Below are 22,439 nucleotides of genomic sequence, written 5' to 3'. Positions count from 1 at the left end.
TTAAAACTGCTCACTTGCTTAGTGCTTGCACACTTAATGCCAAGTTATATATTCATCTGCCTTGTTCTGCTATGTAAGTGACAGGATATAGAGGGTGATGATCAAAGGGTGGTTTTGTTAGTGCAAGTCTGTGTCAAATGCTGTACCGCAGTGTTTGGTGCTGGGTTACTTGTTAATTGTAGAGTACATTAATGTTCTAGACAGGAAGGTAGGAGATTTAATCAGTAAGATGACACCAATTTTTCAGAAAATTTGTGGCATAAATAACAAAGAGGAAAACCTTACACTATAGGACAATATAGATGAACTGATCAAACAGGCCAAACAAGTGGCAAATGGAACTTAATCCTGAAAACTGTGATGTGACACATGTAGCGATGACGAACAAGGCAAGGGAGTGCACGATGAATGATAGGACCTGAGCAACTACAGAGGATCAGAGAGACCTTGGTGTTCATGTCCTTGGATCCTTGAAGGACAAGTTGATAAGATGGTTAAGATATATAGAGAACAAAGAAAATTACAGCACAGGAACAGGCCCTTCGGCCCTCTAAGCCTGCACCAATCCAGATCCTCTATCAAAAGATGTCACCTATTTTCCAAGGATCTGTATCCTTCTGCTCCCTGCCCATTCATGTATCTGTCTAGATACATCTTAAATGATGCTATCGTGCCTGCCCCTACCTCCTCTGCTGGCAACTTGTTTCAGGTACCCACCACCCTCTGCATAAAGAATTTTCCACACATATCTCCTGTCACTTTGTACTCATGACCCCTACTAATTGAGGCCCCCATGCTGGAAAAAAGTGTTTTGCTATCGACCCTGTCTATACCTCTCATGATTTTGTAGACTTCAATCAGGTCCCCCTCAACCTTCTTTTATCTAATGAAAATAATTCTAATCTACTCAACCTCTCTTCATAGCCAGTGCCCTCCATGCAAGGCAATATCCTGGTGAACCACCTCTGTAAGCCTCTCCAAAGTATCCCTATCCTTTTGGTAGTGCAGTAAACAGAATTGTACGCAGTATTCCAGATGTGGCTGAAACAAAGCCTTATACAACGATAACATGACCTGTCAACTCTTGTACTCAATACTTTGTCCAATGAAGGAAAACATACCATATGTCTTCTTGACCACTATATCGACCTATGTTGCCACCTCCAGGGTATAATGGACCTGAATACCCAGATCTCTCTGTACGTCTATTTTCCCAGAACATTTCCATTTACCAAGTAGTTTGCACTAGAATTGGATCTTCCAAAATGCATCACCTCGCATTTGCCCAGATTGAATTCCACCTGCCATTTCTCCACAAACTTTCCAATCTATCTATATTTTGCTGCATTCTCCGACAGTCCCCATCACTATCTGCTATTCCACCAGTCTTAGTGTCATCTACAATCTTGCTAATCAGACCACCTCTACCTTCCTCCAGATAATTTATGTATATCACAAAAAAGTGGTCCCAATGAACCACCTGATGAAGGAGCAGCTCTCTGAAAGCTAGTGCTTCCAAATAAACCTGTTAGATTATAACCTGGTGTTGTGTGATTTTTAGCAGTGGTCCTAACACTGATCTCTGTGGAACACCATTGGTCACAGTTCTCCATTTTGAGGAACTCCCTTTACTACTACTCTCTGTCTCCTGCTGCCCAGCCAGTTCTCTGTTCATCGAGCTAGTACACCCTAGACCCCATATGACTTCACTTCCTTCATCAGCCTACCATGGGGAACCTTATCAAATGCCTTACTGAAGTCCATGTATATGGCATCTACATCCCTTCCCTCATCAATCAACTTTGTCACTTCCTCAAAGAATTCTATTAAGTTGGTAAAACATGACCTTTCCTGCACAAAACCAAGCTGCTGATCACTGATAAGCCCATTTTTTTCCCAAATGTAAATAGATCTTATCCCTCAGTATCTTCTGCAGCAGCTTCCCTACCACTGATGACAGGATCACCAGTCTATAATTACCTGGACTATCCTTGCCACTCTTCTTAAACAAGGGGACAACATCAGCAATCCTTGAGTTCTCCGGGACCTCACTCGTGTTCAAGGATGCTGCAAAGGTATCTGTTAAGCCCCCGGTTACTTCCTCTCTCGCTTCCCTCAGTAACCTGGGATAGATCCCATCCGAACCTGGGGACTTGTCCATCTTAATGTCTTTTAGAATATTTAATACTTTCTCCCTCCTTATGGTGACTTGACCTCAAGCAATCACTAACCTCAACATCTGTCATGTCCCTCTCCTTAGTGAATATCGACACCAAGTATTCATTAAGAATCTCACCCATTTTCTCTGAGTCTACAAATAGCTTTGCTCCTTTGTCCTTGAGTGGGCTAATCCTTTCTCTAGTTCCCTTCTTGCTCCTTACATATGAATAAAAATCTTTGGGATTGTCTTTAACCCTTTGCTAAAGATATTTCATGACCCTTTTTAGCCCTCTTAATTCCTCATTTTATATTGGTCCGACTTTCCTGGTATTCTTCCAAAGCTTTGTCTGTTTTCAGTTGCCTAGACCTTATGTATGCTTCCTTTTTCCTCTTAGCTAGTCTCACAATTTCACCTGTCATCTTTGGTTCCCTAATCTTGCCATTTCACTGGGACATGTCTGTCCTGCACTCTAATCATTCTCTCTTTAAAAGCTTCCCTCATATCAAATATGGATTTACCCTTAAATAGCTGCCCTCAATCTACATTCCCCAGCTCCTGCTGAATCTTATTATAGTTGGCCTTCCCCAAATTTAGCACTCTTCCTTGAGGACCACTCTCGTCTCTGTCCATGAGTATTCTAAAACTTGTGAAATTGTGATCACTGCTCCCATAGTAATCTCCTACTGAAACTTCAATCACCTGGCCGGGCTCATTCCTCAACACCAGGTCCAGTATGGTCCCTTCCTGCATTGAACTATTTACATACTGCTCTAGAAAGCCCTCCTGGATGCTCCTTACAAATTCTGCTCTTTTAACCTCTAACACTAAGTGAATCCCAATCAATGTTGGGAAAATTAAGGTCTCGCATCACCACCACACTGTTGCTCCAATGTCTTTCCATAATCTGTCTCCATATTTGTACCTATGTCTCCCGCTCACTGTTGGGAGGCCTTTAGTACAGCCCCAACATTGTTACCGCACCCTTCCTATTTCTGAACTCTACCTGTATTAACTCACTGCTCGAGTCTTCCATAGTGCCCTCCTTCAGCACAGCTGTGATATCCTCTCTGACCAGTAGTGCAACTTCTCCAACCGTTTTACTTCCTCTCTATCCTGCCTAGAGCATAGATATCTTGGGATATTTAGTTGCCAATCATGCCCTTCCTTCAACCAAGCAATAACATCATACTCCCAGGTACTAATCCAAGTTGTACATTCATCTGCCTTGCTTACTACACTTCTCACATTAAAACAAATGGACCTCAGACCACCTGTCCCTTTGCATTCATCATCAGTTCCCTGCCTACTCTTCCCCTTAGTCACGCTGACTTCATTATCTAGTTCCTTACAGACTTTAGTTACTACGTTTTTACTGTCCACTAACCTCCTCATTTGGTTCCCATCCCCCTGCCACTCGTCTTCATTAGTCAAGGCATTGAATACACAAGCAAGGAGGTTATGATGGAACTGAATAAAATTTTAGTTAGGCCACAACTGGAATATTGTGTCCAATTCTGGTCACTACATTATATGAAGGTTGTGATTGCACTAGTGAGGGTGCAGAGGGGACTGACCAGGATGTTGCTTGGTTTGGAGCAATTCAGCTATGGCTGGGGCTGTTTTCATTTAAGTACCTGAATAAAAAATGTTTGGAGGCAAAAAGGGCCAAGTACAGGTAGATGAGACTAGTTTCATTTGGGATTGTGGTCGGCATAGACTGGTTGGACTGAAAGGTCTGTTTCTGTGCTGTATGTCTCTATTAAAGGAGAGAAAGCTGAGCAGGGATCGTATTGAAATGCACAACGTTATAAGAGACATAAGTAAGGTTGATAAGGACAAATGTTTCCTCTTAGGGGAAAGAGGAGGAACGCGGTAAAGCAAGGAACAGAAGGTGGTCATGTTGTGGGGGGTGGGGGAAGGGTAGGGGAGGTGGGCTGTGTATGACTACACTTGGCATGGTCACCTCATATGTCCCCTAGGGGTACACAGATAATGGCACTAGTTATTTGTATATATATCTATATATATATTATTGTCACCTGTGCCACTAATAAATTTTCCTTGTCCTCTCTCTGAATCTTTGTGAACTTCCTGGTTCTGCCACACGGGTGGAGGGAGGCTGCTTGGCAGTGGAAAAACATGGGTTTGGAGGTTTGATCATGCAACCCTGGAGGGGTAGTGCTGGGCTCTGGATGTCGAGGGTCTTCTTGCCAGATAAAGTTCTCCCTCCTCAGAGTGAACTTCCAACGGTTAGAAGGGGCAGGCAATGTTGAGATGGAAGGCCTGGCTACCTTTGGAGTGTTTAGAGAGGAGAGGTCTCAGGGGTTTGAGTGTGGGTCCTCTTTTGGCTGGGTCTCTGTGGGTCTTCTGAGAAGTAGACTCTCCTCTTTTGCACTGATTTCCTTGACTGGAATTTCCAATAATAGTGCCATCTTTCCCCTTCTTTGACATCTTATGGACACATCTTTGACTAGGCAGGCAGTCTCTGTGTGCCGGAGCTTGACCAGGTGAACTGCGGCCTTCTAAAGCTGAAGCAGGTACCAGGAATGGTGGTTTTTCAATGGATATCTGCTGAGTGAGGGTTGTTTCACTGCTCCCTCACCACCCGAAGCCTGGAGGAAGAACGCCTCATCTTCTGCCTCAGAACACTTCAATCCCATGGTATCAATGTGGATTTCACCAGTTTCCTCATTTCCCCTTCCCCCACCTCACCCCAGCTCCAACCTTCCAACTCAGCACTGCCCTCATGACCTGTCCTACCTGCCTACCTTACTTTTCACCTATCCACGCCACCCTCCTCTCTGACCTATCACCTTCATCCCCACCCCCATTCACCTATTGTACTCTATGCTACTTTCTCCCCACCCCCACCCCCTTTCATTTATCTCTCCACTCTGTAGGCACCCTGCCTCTATTCCTGATGAAGGGCTTTTGCCTGAAACGTCGATTTTCCTGCTCCTCAGATGTTGCCTGACCTGCTGTGCTTTTCCAGCACCACTCTAATCTAGACCCCTGTTGTTTTGGAAATGGTATGTCGTAAAATGGGGATGAAATCAGACATGTGGAATACCATAGAGGTGGGCTAAGGTGGTAATAAGGCGAGTTTGTAAGTTTCTGCAATGGCAAGGAAACCTGTTCAAGCTCGCTGCAATACATGCCCAAAAACACTGGATGCAATTCACACTTGGCTAAATTTAAATGTTCCTGACCCCTGAGTCTACAGAAATCTGACACAGGTAGAGGCAGCCAATCCTGCACATGCACAGAGAAAAGAATGAGGTTGAATTTTGCCCCCTGGATCAGGAGCAAAAGAATGGAACAACTCCTCGCTCCTTAAATTTGAGCATCAACAAAGTGATCTTGATGCTTATATTTGTCTTCTTGGGTGGATGAAGTGGAAATTGGGTCAGGCACAGAGGTGAGTTGTGGAAAAGTCCCAACTTAGTGCTCCAGCACGACAAATGAAAGAACTAAACAGAAAAAAAACAACCCTCTCTCCTCATCACCTGCTCTCATACACCCACACCTCATCCATCCGAATTCATGCCTCCACCATTCCTAAATCAACTCACTCATCTCCCATGGGCCCTTTGCTTGTTCTATGATAAGCTATGCCCTTCTATCAACTCCTCATGTCTCTTTATGACCCCAATGTCAACATTTGCCCCTTCACTCAGAGTCCTGAAAGGTCCTGTGCCACCTCTACTCTCCCTTGACCTTTTACAGTTACAGTTCTGAAGAGTCACTGGACTTGAAACATTAACTCTGCTCTCTTTCCACAGATGCCATCATATCTGATGAGATTCTCCAGCAAGTCTTGTTTGTGTTTTAGATTTCCAGCATCTGCATTTCTTTGTTTTACTTTAATGTTTATACAATGTTGTTTTCCGTTTGTCAGAATAAAATCTTTAAAATTTGAAACTGTCATGTGATCCTTCTACAGAGTCACTGGAAAATTCAAATATCTGTATGAGTTATCAACCTCTACAGGGATTGTAATTTTGCTGAGCAAAATATAACAAACCATTATTAAAGGATACTCTTTCCAAGTTGCATTGCAAATAGCCACCAGATATGCTCTGGGCATCAGTTCTGTTGCTTGAGACTAAGGTCGGCTCTATTTAAGGCACTGATCTTATTGTAGCATGCTTTAGTCATTGGTCATAAGGTCATGTGAAGATCATGAACAGTGTGTGCTGTGGTGACCCTGATCACCAATCAGTCAGATTCTTGCTTGTTATGCAGGAGAAAGGAATTCAGGAATGACAGGATTGTCACAGAATAGAAGCCACATGGCAGCTGCCAACAAAGTAAGAATATAGCTCAATGATTTAAAGCAAATTGTCATAAACCAGTTGCAACTTTAGTAGAGTGGAAGTTTTTGGAATTTGTGAAGCAAAAGAGTCCTTTCAAGCAGCTGTTAGGGATGATGTAGGTTCATTTAGTAAGGCCTTGGAATTATAGAATCCTGAAAACAATGTAAACTCCAAAGGCTTCTACTACAGTTTCCAGATATTCACAGAGAAAATGATTAAATTATTTGCTCTTGCAAAATGATTTCAGTGGGTCATGTTACCGCCTTAGGGTTGTAATCAGAAAGGGGTGTGTGGAGGAGGTACTGAATATCCCCCCAAGTTCACACATTACAGGACAGGTGACAAAAAACCAAGAGAAGGTAGCAATGTTTAATGGTAGAGGAAGAATTTAATCTGCACCAGAAGGCACTATGTGAGATACTGTAGAAGAAAAAAACTAATAATTTTTCCTTCTTTCCCTTTATCCTAACCACATCATGAAAGCAATTCACATGAAGTTATAGAAAGAAATGGCAGTAGGAGATGAGACTGGCTAGCACCACATAAATCACAGAAGAAAGCAATAAAATTTTCTGAACTTCATGTTGTCATTACAACACGAGAAAAATGTACAGAGATAATAAGATATTCAATTTGTTTCAGCTTTCGCAATATTAGAGTTATTCAGTAATTGGGAGTGAGTAATTGCTTATAGTCTAATTATTCACATAGGTACCTGCATTTCTAGCCATTAGTTCTTACTGTATTGCACAGCTGGCCAAGCATCAATTGCTCCTTGTACTCTATCATCGCTGTTCACTATATCACATGTATGGAAGGTCATAATGTCATGCAATAGAGATTTTTTTTAAGCAGCTTGATATTAACTCCTGGAAAAGTAAACTTTGTGCCCATTCAGCAACTCAGCTGATTTTTAATGGCCAAGATTCATTAATATGCTACTTTCTGACCCTGAACAAAAATGCCAGAAGGTCACTAAGAAAACAGCAACTGCTAGGGTCCAACACTGACAATTTCAGGACAAGGTAACTACTTCAGGAGAGGAATCCTGGTGCTCTAGTATTCCTTCTGGACCAATGGGGACTTAGTTGTTGTGCTTGACAGGTTTGGAGTTGTGGTGAAGTGATCACTGCTCCACAACTCAGGCTTCAAGTTTACACAGCAGATGGGATTACAATTATGTATTCAGAAGATGACCTGCATATGTAAAAATGATCCTGTATGTATTGGGTGGACAACCATGCCACTTGCTTCCTGGTTTGGTTTCCCCTTCACAAGGAGTTAGTTAAAATTAATCCCCAATTTATATTCTCTTCTTCTACCAACTTACCTATAACTTTTCAAAAGACATTACCTATCAGATGTTATAGCAATTAGTATGATGGGCCAGTAACCCAAAGTTACATAGAAATTACAACACAGCAAAGGCCATTTGGTCCAAATAATCTGTCCAATATCTGGAGTGCATCATTTCTATTCACTGCAGTACTGCATTATACAGCCTCTCAATGACCATTACATTTATTTTAATAGACACTTGGTCAGTTCGCTCAGTTGGCTGGACGGCTGGTTTGCGTTGCAGAATGAAGCCAACAGCATGTATTCAATTTCTACACTGGCTGAGATTACCACGAAGGACTCTTTTTCCCAGCGTCTTCCTTTGCCTGAGGTGTGGTGACCCTCAGATTAAAGTACCACCAGTTTTCTTTATCTAACAAGACAGCAGCCATATGTAAGGTCTACTTTATATATTATTCCAGTTTTTCTCAAATATATCTTACTTCAGCAAGAAGGTTGAGTGGATTAATAGTTTTGACCACATGGTAAAGAACCTTTCTGAATTTTACTTTAAAACTAAGATTTCCATTATTCTTTGTGTGTTGAAATTTTAATTTATGTTTCTCTTAAGCCTTGTTCTAAGGCAATAGATTTTATGATCCAAAGACCACAGGACATGCTTTATATCTCTCCCTCTCTTTAATCTTCACAGAGAAAAAAACCTTTTTATTAAAATTAAAAGTAGTATTGTTGGCAATATGTGTATCAGTCAAAGACAGTAAGGTGTTGTTTCATTGGAAAATAATGAAGTTTTATTGAAGATAATGAAGATCACTATTGCTGATCTGGGCTTGTTGTAGATGTATTAAAATGGATTAAAAATCAGGTATGATTAAGAGCTCCTGAATTCTATACTGGAAAATAAGCAAACAGATATGCCCCACCATGTGAATCTCTTGTTTCAACTCAAGTATGAACAACAACTCAGGAAATGGAGGAGTAAATTAGGTGGAAGATGGAAGATAAATACCGTCAAAACTAGAAAATGACTATACACATTGCAATTTCTGTTATAAATATGACTGTGAAATTGTTACCTCCTGAATCCACAAGCCATCTATTTGTATTTCCTCTCGTGTCTGTGGCTTGAAGAAGTGCCACAAGGTCCCCTCTTTGAAGTGTCAGGTCAAGGTCTTTGTTTCCAGAAACATTACAGTTAACCTGATAAATCTTCTCTGGGCTGTACTTCTTCAGAAGAGTTTCCAGTTTTTCTTCATTATAAGGCTGAAAAAGAAGATACTGAAAATCAACTGAACAACAAACGCCATTGGATAATGAACTGTCAATCGTGTGAATTTTCAAATATAGAGTAAGTAGTTGACGAAACATGCGGCTGGCTGTCTAAGAACTGCAGAGGGAAGCTTGACCCATTTAAGGGCTGAATCTCATTAGCATACATGCAGCAAAGTGTGTGTTTCAAGAGAATGTCATGATGCAGCTCACCAGCTATAACCCATTGTTCTCATTATTCTCATGCAGCCTAAAGGAGCTCTCCTGCCTCTTTGGGCTTACCAAAATAATTTCAAAACTTACCGTTTCCCTTTCCTGATCCCCTGGCTTTTATAGTCCAGACTTTCCATGTGAGGAGCTAAGTGCTCTGCTATGAGTGTGACTCCACTACTGCTGAACTTGCACTAGGCGAAGGGAGTAAAAATTGACACATATATTTAACTGATCTTTCTGTAGCAACATGTAGAATTGTTATTAACACAAATAAAAAGTCTGATGAATCGGCAGTTAAAAAACAATTTCTTCCATTCTGCTAGATTTTAGGCTCCAATAATCTAGTTGTGTGAAGCCCCCTGGAAATGAGTGATCATAATATAATAGAATTCTACATAAAGATGGAGGGTGACATAGTTGATTCTGAGACTGGGGTCCTGATTCTAAATAGAGGCAGTTGTGATGGTATGATGCTATGATTAGTTGGGAGATGTTACTTAAAGGGATAACGATGGAAAGACATTGGAAAACATTCAAAGAGCATGCGGGTGAACTGCAACAATTGATCATTCCTGTTTGGTGCAAAAGTAAAATGGGTAAAACGGCCAAACCAAGGCTTACAAGGAAAATTAGAGACAGTATTAGATCCAAGGAAGAAGCACACAAATTGGTCAGAAAAAGCGACAAAATGAGGATGAGAGCAGTTCGGAATTCAACAAAGAACAACAAAAGGATTGGCTAAGAAGGGGAAAACAGAGGACGAAAGTAAGGTTTGGGAACATACAAATTGACTGTAAAAGTTTCTATACGTAGGTGAAGAGAAAATAATTGGCAAAGACAAATGGAAGCCCCTTACAGGCAGAAACAGGGGAATTTATAATTGCATCAAAGAAATGGGCGACCAACTAAATACATACACAATCACAAAGGAACACAGAAATAACATAGCAGAAATGTTGGAGAATACAGAATTTAGTGAAAGGGATGAACAGAAGGAAATCAGAATTAGTAGAAAGATAGTGTTGGGGAAATTGATGGGATTGAAAACTGATAAATCCCCAGAGCTGATAATTTATATTGCAGAGCCTTTAAGGAAGTGGCCCTGGAAGTAGTGAATGTATTGGTGGTCAACTTCCAAGATTCTGTAAACTGGAACAGTTCCTACAGACTGGACAGTAGCTATTTAAAAGGAAGACAGAGGAAAAACCAGGAATTATGAACCAGTCAATTGACCTTGGTAATTGGGAAAATGCTAGGGCCCATTAGAAAAGATTTAATTGCTGAGCATTTGGAAAACAATATCAGTATCAGACAGAGTCAGTATGGCTTTAGCAATAAGAAATCATGCTTGACAAATCTACTGGAATTCTTAAAGTATGTAAATTGCAGAGTTGATGAGGAGAAGCCAGTAGATGTGATTTATTTGGATTCACAGAAAGTTTCACACAAAGAATCACCTAAAGGATTAGTGTGTAAAATTAAAGCACATGGAACTGGGAGTAGTGTATTGAGACGGTCAGCAAACTGGCTAGCAGACAGGACACAAAGAGTAACAACTAGTGAGATACTGCTAGGATCAATGCTAGGACTCCAACTATTCACAATATACATTGATGATTTAGATGAGAGGACTAAATGTAATATCTCCAAATTTTTCGATGACACATAGTGGTTGGGGGGGGGGATGAGCTGTGAGGAGGATTTAGAGATGATTTAGTATGATTTGCCCAAACTGATTGAGTGGGCAATTGCATGGCTGGTGCATTATAATGTGTATAAATGTGAGGTTATCCAATTTGGAGCAAAAACAAGAAAGTAGATTGTCGCTTGAATGTCTATAAATTGAGAGAGGGGAATATGCAATGGAGATCTGGATGTCCATATACACAAGTCACTGAAGGTAAGCACACAGGTGCAGCAGGTGGTCAAGAATGCAAATGATATTCATGCCTTCATAGTCAAAGGATAGAGTACAGGAATTGGAATATCTTGCTGCAATTATATAGGGCCTTCATGACACCATGTCTGGAATATTGTGTCTAGTTTAGTCTTCTTTATTTGAGGAAGAATGATCCTGCTAGACAGGGACACAGTGAAGATTTACCAGATTGGTTCCGAAATGGGACCGATTTACGAGGAGAGATTGAATTAGTTGGGATGGTCTTCACGGGAGTTCAAAAGAATGAAGGAGGATCACAAGGAAATGTCTAAAATTCTAACAGGGGCCAGACAGAGTAGATGCAGGATGGATATTCCCAATCACAGGGGAATTCAGAAGCAGCGATACAGTCTCAAAGTCTATAGGGCAAACCACCTCGGACTGAAATAAGGAGAGATTTCTTCAGAGTGGTGAGCCTGTGGAATTTGCTACCACAGAAAGCAGTCAAGGCCAAAACATTGAGTGATTGGATATAGCACTTAGGGATAAAGGGATCAAAGGATATGGAAGAAAAGTGGGAACAAGCTATTGAATTGGATGATCAGCCATGATCATAACGAATGGTGGAGCAGGTTCGAAGGGCTAAGTTGCTGATTCCTGTGCTTCTGTGTTCCTATTTCTGGTGGGTGGTTTATTGCACATATTTGCAATAAATACTATGGCATTACCTTTGGGTTAAACAACTAGCAAGCAAGAATATCAAATAAACTCTGTCAATACCAAAAATACCATAATATAAGCAATCTTTAGAAGGATTAATTTTAAATTCAACAGTATTCACTACAGAAAATGAAAATGTTGGCGAGGAAGATACAGAGATACTTGCATCTAGACTAGAAGAGATTGAGGTTCACAAGGAAGAGGTATTAGAAATACTGCAGAGTGTGAAAATAGACAAGTTCCCTTGGCCGGATGGGATCTATCCTAGGATCCTCTGGGAAGCAAAGGAAGAATTGCCGAGCCTTTGGCATTGATCTTCAAATTATCATTGTCTACAGGAATAGTGCTTGAGGACTGGAGGATAGCAAATGTGGTTCCCTTGTTCAAAAAGGGTAGTAGAGACAACCCTGGAACCAGTGAGTCTCACTTCAGTTGTTGGTAAAGTGTTGGAAAAGGTTATAACAGATAGGATTTATAACCATCTAGAAAAGAATTCTGATCAGTGACAGTCAGTACGGTTTTGTGAAGGGTAGGTCGTGCCTAACGAATCTTACTGACTTTTTTGACAGGTAGATGAGAGTAAACCAGTTGATGTGGTGTATATGGATCTCAGCAAGGCGTTTGATAAGGTTCCCCACAGCAGACTATTATACAAAATGCAGAGGAATGGGATTGTGGGAGACATAACAGTTTGGATCAGTAATTGGCTTGCTGAAAGAAAACAGAGGGTTGTAGTTGATGGAACATGTTCATCTTGGTGTCCAGTTACTAGCGGCGTACCACAAGGGTCGGTGTTGGGTCTACTGCTGTTCGTCATTTTTATAAATGACTTGGATGAGGGCTTAGAAGGGTGGGTTAGTAAATTTGCAGATGACACTAAGGTCGGTGGAGTTGTGGATAGTGACGAAGGATGTAGTAGGTTGCAGAGAACATAGATAGGATGCAGAGCTGGGCTGAAAGGTGGCAAATGGAGTTTAATGCGGACAAGTGTGAGGTGATTCACTTTGGACGGAGTAATCGGAATGCGAAGTACTGGACTAATTGGGAGTGCAGATGAGCAGAGAGATCCCGGTGTCCACGTACACCGATCCCTGAAACTTGCCACCCAGATTGACAGGATTGTTAAAGCAAACAAACAGTGTTTTGGCCTTTATTAATAGAGGATTGAGTTTTGGAACCAGGAGGTTATGCTGCAGCTGTACAAAGATCTGGTACGGCCACACTTAGAGTATTGTGTACAGTTCTGGTCAATGCATTATAAGAAGGATGTGGAAAGGGTGCAGAGGAGATTTACTAGGATGTTGCATGGTATGGAAGGAATGTCTTACAAGGAAAGGCTGAGGGCCTTGAGGCTGTTCGTTAGAGAGAAGAAGGTTGAGAGGTGACTTAATAGAGACATACAAGATAATCAGAGGGTTAGATAGGGTGGACAGGGAGAGCCTTTTTCCAAGTATGGGAACGGTAAACACGAGGGAACACAACTTTAAAGTGAGGGGAGATAGTTATAAGACAGATGTCAGAGGTAGTTTATTTACTCAGAGAGTAGTAAGGGTATGGAATGCTTTGCCTGCAACGGTAGTAGATTCGCCAAGTTTAAGTGCATTTAAGTCGTCATTGGACAGGCAAATGGACGTACATGGAATAGAGTAGGTTAGATGGGCTTCAGATTAGTATGACAGGGCGGCGCAACATCAAGGGCTAAAGGGCCTGTACTGCGCTGTAATGTTCTATGTTCTAGATGACTTTCAACAATTGAATGCCAAAACATACATAATTTCACCTGATCATCTCACTAAATGCTGCAGTGATTCAATATGAACAACGTTTCCACAATATACATGATGCTGTTTATAAACTGAATGTAATGTCTTACAAACAGGTTGGGGAGGGGGGTGTGAACGTGTGTTTTTCAAACCCACATTTAGTTCATTAATTGTTATTGTTTTTCTATTCGCATAATGGGCTTTCTATACAATGACTTCACTGGGTATACACTGGAACAGGAATCCTTCAAAAGAGAACCGTTGTTTACCTCTTCAGCTGCTCTGCATGCAACATACCTGTTCTATAGGTTGTTCCATCATTGATTCAAATATCTGGCAAAACGTTTCCAGTTTTACACTTGATTTCTGCAATGTTTCTTCAGTTTGTTGCCAAAAGTTGTCTTTGCTACTAAACAGAAACTGAGACACAAAAATGATTTAGGGACTTGGTCTATTATAGCTTTGAATACTGTCATATGAAGGAGTTAAATTGCTCAAAATTGTTAAATTGTCCAAACAAGTAACATTGACTTAAACCATCAATCAGCAACAAAACCATTCATTCGCTTTATCAAAATGTTTAGCATAGCTCGAGGAGAATTCATTGCCTCAGTTGTCATTATAAGAATATCTGAGACATGACTAACATCTTCCCACCTTTAACCTACATTTTATTCTCCATCTAAGGCAGACATGCCCTTTGTCCCATCAAAAAAAGGTTAGCTATTTAGAGCAACAAATCATCAGACAAAGAAATTGTCACAAAGAGATAATTTGCAATGAAAATCTTTCAAGAAAACTTAGCTATAAGTTAACTTGGAGAAAGTGAGGACTGCAGATGCTGAAGATCAGAGTTGAAGAGTGTGATGCTGGAAAAGCACAGCTGGTCAGGCAGCTTCCGAGCAGCAGGAGAATCGACGTTTCGAGCATAAGCTCTTCATCAGGAATATTTCCAAAGGAGCAATGGTTACTGTGAGGTTACAACCAAATGTTAATAGCTTTTAATTTTTTGCATTATTTTTAATGGTGAGAAGACCTAACTGAACAACTTTTGAGGTCTGATTACTGCACAGTTTACTGAGTAGCAATGATCCTTACATGTAATATACTTCAGAGACTTGGGCAACCCACAGCAGACACTTCAAAGCACTGGAGGGAGGGTGTCAGGTGGTTGAGGAAGGACAAAGTGTGCCAGGCAAATGTGGGTACGGTGACCAGTGGACGGGGGTGGGGTGGGGGGGGGGGTGCGTATAGGATGCCAAGTGGATGCAGCAGGATTGGCAGTTAAGAGAGCGAGTGTGTGTGTGTGTGTGTGTGTGCATGTGTGTGTGTACAGGATGATGCTCAGTTTGGGGTGGGATATGTGGGCCATAGACCTTTTATGTGCAGAGTTTATTGACAATATCAATTGAAGGAGGCTTTCTCCTAGTCCCAGTTGTTCTCCCTCAACATGTCCAGACATCAACTAATCAATTAACAGCCATCATATGTTACCTTTCCAACCTTAAATAATTGCTATCCTGATACACTGGGCAAGACATGTTGTTCATTGGCCTGACACCTCAGAACTTGGTCATGACAAAAAGTTATCTGGAGTACACATCCATAAAACAAACTTGAACAGGTTAAACATCACCACTGACTCATGACAGTTTCACACCTTTGACTAGCTAAAATAGGTTAATTTGGGAAGGTGCTGAACACATCCAAGAGATGTCACTGAGAACATGCCAACTGGAACATAAAATTTAGGTACTGGAATGAACACAGAAACTTAGCTGCCTCACCATCTGCCAAAACTTGATGCATTGGACTCATCTTAGAATCTACTTAACCAGAATGGAATCAAGTATTCCTCCCACCCCAGGGATTATCTAAGAGGAAGTGACTTGTGTCATTATCATGGCAGAGATAAGAAAATGTTGACGGAAAAGAAAGTGAGAGACAAAAATGATTTAGGGACTTGGTCTATTATAGCTTTGAATATTGTCGTATGAAGGAGTTAAATTGCTCAAAATTGTTAAATTGTCCAAACAAGTAGTAACCATTGACTTAAACCATCAATCAGCAACAAAATCATTCATTCGCTTTATCAAAATGTTTAGCATAGCTCTAGGAGAATTCATTGTCTCAGTTGTCATTATAAGAATATCTGAGACATGACGAACATCTTCCCATGAGGAGGCATCCTGTTAGATACTTGTCTTCTTCCTCACCCCCGCTAAAGAATATACACAGACACAAGCCTTATGATGATATAAAAATAGGACGTGCTGGAGAAACTCAGCAGATCTGGCAACATCCGTGGAGAGTAAAACAAAGTTAATGTTTTGTGTCCAATGACTCCATTCTGAAAAACTCATACTATACTCAAACGTTAACTCTATTTTTAGACTAAGACATTTCTTCACAGATGCTGTCAAACCTACTGAGTTTCTCCAGCACTTCCTGTTTTTATATCAGATTTCCAGCAGCAAAATTTTGCTTTTATTCCCTATAATAATAGGGAATGTGTATCAGAAAAAAAACATACTACTAAAAAGATAATAAGAGAAACCTGTAATTGCAAATTATTTTCTTATAATTGCATGAAGATTTGCAGTCATCATCATCTCTTCTGTCATGGGCTATGAATATTGCACTATACTTTCATAGCACAGGGTCATTATAGGCAACCATAGGGAATCTCTGTGATAACAGCACAGCAGGCATTCATTAGATGAATGAGTTAGTGTATGGTATTATGGAAGAATCAGCTATACCTGTGGTTCTAAATTCTACACAGAATTGCACAAATGAGTAATCAATTGTGCTTAGTAATGGTTTGGATAATTGCTTGCCCCAGGGTTTTGTGGGTCAGCCTATTTACATATCCACAGGAGATGTCATTAACATAAGTTAGATGTAAAATGGGAGTAGTATGTCGGGTGCTCAAAAATTGTTTTGCAGCCTTTTAAAAGCCTGAAGACTGCAGCAACAGGTTCAGGGAGCAGCAGGTAATTCTTGAAATACTCTGTTTCCTGTGTAGGTATTCTGACTGAATGTCCTCTGTGTTCTGTGCCACACCTATACATATGGCAACTGATAGACTATAAAGGAAGGAATAGCACAGAGTTACAAAAAAAGAGACTACACCTGACATTACCCTTTTGACAGCCACCGAGCAGAAGAGAAACAGATTGCTGAGTGTCCATGGGAAGAAACCTGCAAAGAAATTGTACCACGTGGATCAAGACTGCACTGGCATTGAAGGCCAATTGACCACTAGATCCAAACAAAAAAATAATGCCACATTAATTTTGATGACTTGACCAGGTAGAGATAGCATTACACTGATCATTCTTTCTTTATTTTTCCTTTGGCACCTAAAACTATCTTTACTGCCCAGAATTAAAAGCTGCATATCCTTTCACAATGCCCCATACAGCAAATACTTGCAGGCCTACCACCTCAACCCTTGTCCTTTACGGTTTCATCTGATGTCTTTACCACCTGACAGACATCCCTCAATTGTTGGCCTTTGCTGTATCCACTTCAAGCCAAAGTGACACACAATGCTGTTGATGAACTGGTCATCCATTGAGTTGTTCATGTTTAAAGGTCTCATAATCTTTGATGAGAAATCTACTGAACTGATCAGGAGGCACTCTGCTCTTACTGTGGGAGATAGAATTTCACTTAAAATCTGCATACCTATAAAAGCCTTGTGAAACACCACACAGACAGAAGTATTAATTCCTTTAAATGTAAATGGATAATATTTATCTATTTTGCACTTCCATCCTTTTCTGCATATTTACCATAATAACAACTCAGCAGGAACTTTGTGGTTTGCGAAAGAAGAGCACTCATGCTTGATGTATTTGGAGCACCACCTTGTGTTTAGACTGGATTTAATTGATCAGTAACCTCACATTTAGTTAATATGCAGACCTTGGGAGGATTTAAACTTGGCTGGGGTTTGGTGCATGTGCATGACTGGGATATCAACAAATTGCAATATCAGAAGGTATTAACAGTCTGCTAACTTCTGAATTTAAACATATTCACGAGCATACAGAATGCCAGGAAACACTTGTAGTTTTTAAATTAATTCACATCGCTGAGACGCCCAGTAATTGTTGCTCATGAAAAGATTTCAGAGACTCAGCTTTATGAACCACACTGGTGTCCATTTTGTGTTCATGAACCAATAGAGCCATGAGGGAGGGAATTGCAAGTGGCAGTAAAGGAATGGTTATATAGGTCCCAGCCTCCATGGTGATGGCTCTTAGGGGGATTTGTAGGCAATGGTGCTCCCATGTGTCTTTGTCCTAGTAGTGCTAGCAAAGAAGGCTTGTTGAGTTATTGCTTTTAATATATGGTAAGTTCCAAAAGATTGCATCTTTCATCATGAATTCTAGCTTTAATTGATAGTAGTGAGTCATCTGATAGGTTGTAAATCCTTTAATTAGAGATGTAATAACTGTTGTTTTGCCTATGTGAAAAGTTTCTGTTCACAGGGCTTATTTTGAAAGTATATGTTCACAATTATAGAGAAAATTTCTGCCACCTTGGAGGTTTTTCACTTTGATATGCTCCCCTTTTCTAACCTTTTTAGCAGGTGGTGTCACAAACTGTCACTAGATCAGTTATGTCCTGATGAAGAGCTTATGTCCGAAATGTCGATTCTCCAGCTCCTCGGATGCTGCCTGATCTGCTGTGCTTTTCCAGCACTAGATTCTCGACTCTGATCTCCAGCATCTGCAGTCCTCATTTTCTCCCAATTATGTAAGAGTCTAGACTAATGCGCTTGGGACAGTGGTTCAAATCCTACTATGGTAGTTGGTGAAACAAGTCCAATAAATTAATAAATCTGCAGTTGAAAGCTAGTATCAGCAACAATATGCCAACAATTATATACAAACATCCATCTGTTTTCTTTAGGGTAGGAAATATACTATTCATGCCTTGGAAAATTAAAATCTTTTCAAGTTGATCCAACAATCACAAAACTTACCTAGATGAATTTTGAGGGTGCTACACTTTTGGAAGTCTTGCCTGGTATGATTGCCTTAGAAAGCTCTTTCAGGGTAGAAAAATGACTAAACTAGAAAGTTTGATGAGCAGATTTTCTTTATGAAATCTGTTCTAGAAGAGTCTCAGCATGCTTCTGCCCCATCTCGTCCTACCTCGACTCTAACCTCTCCCCCTTAGTTCAGGCACTTCCCACGTAGATCCACAACACCAATTACACCCTCCATCTCTTCAGTAACCTCCAGTTCCCCGACCCCCAGTGCTTTACATTCACTATGGTCATGCAGTCCTTATATATGTCCATACCCCACAAGGATGGCTTCTTCCTCCCCAACAGACCCATCCAGTCTCCCTCCACCAATACCCTCCTCTGCCTCGCCAAACCAGTCCTCACCCTTAATAACATTTCCTTTAACTCCTACTATTTCCTCCAAATCCAGGGGGTGGCCATGGGCACCCGGATGAGCCAAGCCATACCTGCCTCTTTATTGGCTATGTCAAACAGTCCCTCTTCACAGGCACTGTGCCCCAACTCTTCTGCTATTACATCAGTGACTGCATCAGTGCAGCGTCCTGCACCAGGCTGAACTGGAGCAGTTCATCGACTGCATCCACAACTTCCACCCTGCCCTCAAATACACTTGGTCCATCTCGGACAGATCCCTCCCCTTTCTTGACCTCTCCATTTCCATCTCCGGTGACAGTCTCAAGACGGACGTTTACTACAAACCCACAAACTCCCATAACTATATGGACTACACCTTTTCCCACACAGTATCCTGCAAGAACTCCATCCCATTCTCCTAATTCCTTTGCTTCCACTGCATCTGCTTGGATGAGGAGACATTCCACTTGTGAGCATCCCAGATGTCCACCTATTTCGAACAACATGCTTTTCGTCCCTCTGTCATGCAGACAGCTCTCCACTGCACTACCTCCATTCCCTGTTCCACTGCTCCAAAGCCCCATCCTCTCCCAACACAATAAAGACAGAGCCCCCTTGTCTTCACATACCAACCCACCAGTCTCCACATCCAACACATCATCCTTAAACAGTTCTGCAAACTCCAACTAGACCCCAGCACCAAGAACATCTTCCCCTCCCCATCCCTTTCTGCCTTCTGCAAGGACTGTTCCCTCCAACAGTCCTTGGTTTGCACAACTCTCCCAATCAACTCCCCTGAACCCCCAGGTACCTTTCCCTGCAACCAGCAAAGATGCAAAGTCTGCAGGTACACCTCCCCCATCACCTCCATCCAGGGCACAAAATAGACCTTTCAGGTGAGACAGAGGTACACCTGCCTCTTTTCCAACCTAATTTACTGCATCAGGTGCTCCTGATGTAGTTTTCTCTACATTGGGGAGACCAAACATAAAATTAGGGAATGGTTCACCGAGCATCTTATCTGGCTGGACCTTCCAGTAACCACTCATTTTAATTTCCCTTCCCATTCCCTTTCTGACATGAACATCCTTGGCCTCCTCCATTGCCACAATGAACCAAAACCGCAAATTGGAGGAACATGTCATTTTCCGACCGGGCAGCCTACAGCACAGAGGGCTCAACATTGAATTCTCCTATTTCAAATAACCTCCCTTCCCATCCCCCTATTCCCTTCCCAGCCCCACCCCCCTCCCTTCCAATGCTCCTTGCCACCAACCGGATTCATCCCTCCCACTGACCAACCAGGTCGTACCCTCTGCCTGTCTTCACCTATCCCCAATTCACCACCCTGCCCCTGCCACCCTATTATCTGCAGCTCCCCTATACCACCCCCCCACCACCCCCCCACCGAGTCCTAATGAAATGTTACACCCGAAATATTGACTTCTCCACCTCCTGATGCTGCCTGGCTTGCTGTGTTCTTCCAACCTCCTACCCATCTACTAAAAGAGTTTTGGCCTTAGTAAAGAGCATCATGGATAATGAACATCACCCATTATCACAGTATTACTCTCAGATCTATTCAGGAAAAGGGCGACAGTTCCTCAGATGCAGGATAAATTGGCTCCTGAGCTCATTTTGTGTCTCTTTCCCAAAGAACTATTAACAGGGCCAATGTTTGGATGAGATTATTTAGTCAGGGTGGACTGACTAATTATGATGGTTTTAATTCATCTTTCAATTAAAATTTAGATTTCTGAGGTTGAGTAGCTTTTGCCCTATTGTAATGATTTACTTATTTATTTTTTTAATAGATGAGCAATGTAATCATACTGAATTTCCAGATGTAATTTACCATATCCCAGAATGAAAATGAAGTGAAGTCAGCCCACATGACATTAAAAACCTGCTGCAATATGGTTGTTCCTTAACTACCTCTGCAATGTCTTAGCAAGCTACTTAGTTCAAAACTAAATAAAATAAAAACAAAGAATTGCAGATGAAGGAAATTAGAAACAAAAAGATTGCTGCAGTTTTCAGGACTCAACACTGAGTTCAATAATTTGAGGGCTTGAGCACCCCCTCCCTTAGCTTTCCCCAATGGCAACTATTTATTCCATCAGGCTGACCTTTACCCATTCCTTTGTCTGTTCAACTGTGGAAGCTGTTTTTTGCTGGACTGCCTGTTTGCAGCCATTTTTAGTCAATGAAGGTGCTGCTTTCACCTTGGCTTGGCCCCTTGCCCGAAGGTGTCCTTAGTTATGAGAAATTCTGCTTTTCACACATAGCTCATGAACTGTTTATCTACAGACATCTGCTAATCAGCGTGTGAATGTAGTGTGCATTGATTCAAGGTCTGAAAACAATAGCTCATTAACGTATAGTCTTAGCCAGACCTCAACTCTGCTTGGTGTATGTTCACATAGGCCATCTAGTGACTATTTTGTAGTTCTGTGTTTAACTGAGCAATTGTTAGTTTGGACTATATAAATCCGTGGTGATCTAGAGTGCCTTGAAGTTGCACCGGTCTGTTCTAAGATGTGCTTCCCATGATATCATGCAATAAACTTTGTCAATACTCAAGGTCTGAGTACGGAGAATTTCTTCAACACCAACTATTGTTCTCTCTCTCTCTGTGCTTCATTTCCACCTATCATTTACTCCAACCCCTCCTCATCTTCAGAGTATAGATCAACCTTTTCTCAGCTAAAATTTGTCTGAAGAAGGGTCACTGGACCAGACACACCAATCCTATTTTTTTCTCTATACTTACTGCCAGACCTACTGAGTTTTCCAACAATTTCTCTTTTCGTTACTCAGTTCAAGGATAATTAGCAATAAATGAAGGCCTTGTCAATGTTGCTAACATCCCATGAAAGAATATAAAACACATTATCAGGCGCAGTAGCTGCCTTGTCCTAAGAACAGCGGTGATGAATACAGAGATCCAGCTCATTGCTGACAATACCCCCAACACACAATATATAAGTAGAGGATGAATGTTCTGGACACGTCCATACAAGAATGCCTTAAGAGATTCAGGTGACATTTCTGGACTTCTGGAACAAGGCCTCCTAAGGATATCTGTGGTCCTAGGTTTAGTCATGCTCTGAATATTTTTACTTCCAGTTCCTTCCAAGAATCTGCTGATGACATCTGTAGAATCTTATAAATGGCTGCCTATTAGTGGATCACCAAGGTGACAGATACCATTTTTGCCAAGGCCAACATTTGCATCTATTTTGTTGCCAATGAGGTCATCATGAGAGTGTCCTCAGATTTGGCACTTGAATTTTCACAGGTACAGGGAGTCATATATTGTACATGTACAATCAAGATGCCCTCAAATTAATCAGCTATATTCATTAATTGAAAGAGATTAATTCCATTAATGCTCAGCAGGCGTATAACAGCCAAA

At 41.3% G+C, this 22,439-nt stretch overlaps 1 protein-coding gene across 13 annotated transcripts in view; it reads right to left on the bottom strand.

Moving 5' to 3' along the window:
- Positions 1–22,439, bottom strand: part of arhgef37 (Rho guanine nucleotide exchange factor (GEF) 37) — a 232,674-nt gene that overhangs the window by 13,572 nt on the left and 196,663 nt on the right. For all 13 annotated transcript variants that reach the window (XM_072590933.1, XM_072590929.1, XM_072590942.1 and 10 more), the window contains 2 exons: positions 13,918–14,040; positions 8,853–9,039 (listed from right to left, as the gene is read on the bottom strand). In XM_072590933.1, coding sequence (XP_072447034.1) covers positions 8,853–9,039; positions 13,918–14,040 — 310 coding nt within the window. The remainder of the gene's footprint in view (positions 1–8,852; positions 9,040–13,917; positions 14,041–22,439) is intronic.

This window comes from Chiloscyllium punctatum, chromosome 20 (genome assembly GCF_047496795.1).
Source record: "Chiloscyllium punctatum isolate Juve2018m chromosome 20, sChiPun1.3, whole genome shotgun sequence".
NCBI classification, from domain to species: domain Eukaryota; kingdom Metazoa; phylum Chordata; class Chondrichthyes; order Orectolobiformes; family Hemiscylliidae; genus Chiloscyllium; species Chiloscyllium punctatum.
The sequence above is the reverse complement of the archived record's forward strand: the minus strand, read 5'-3'. Positions and strand labels throughout refer to the sequence as shown.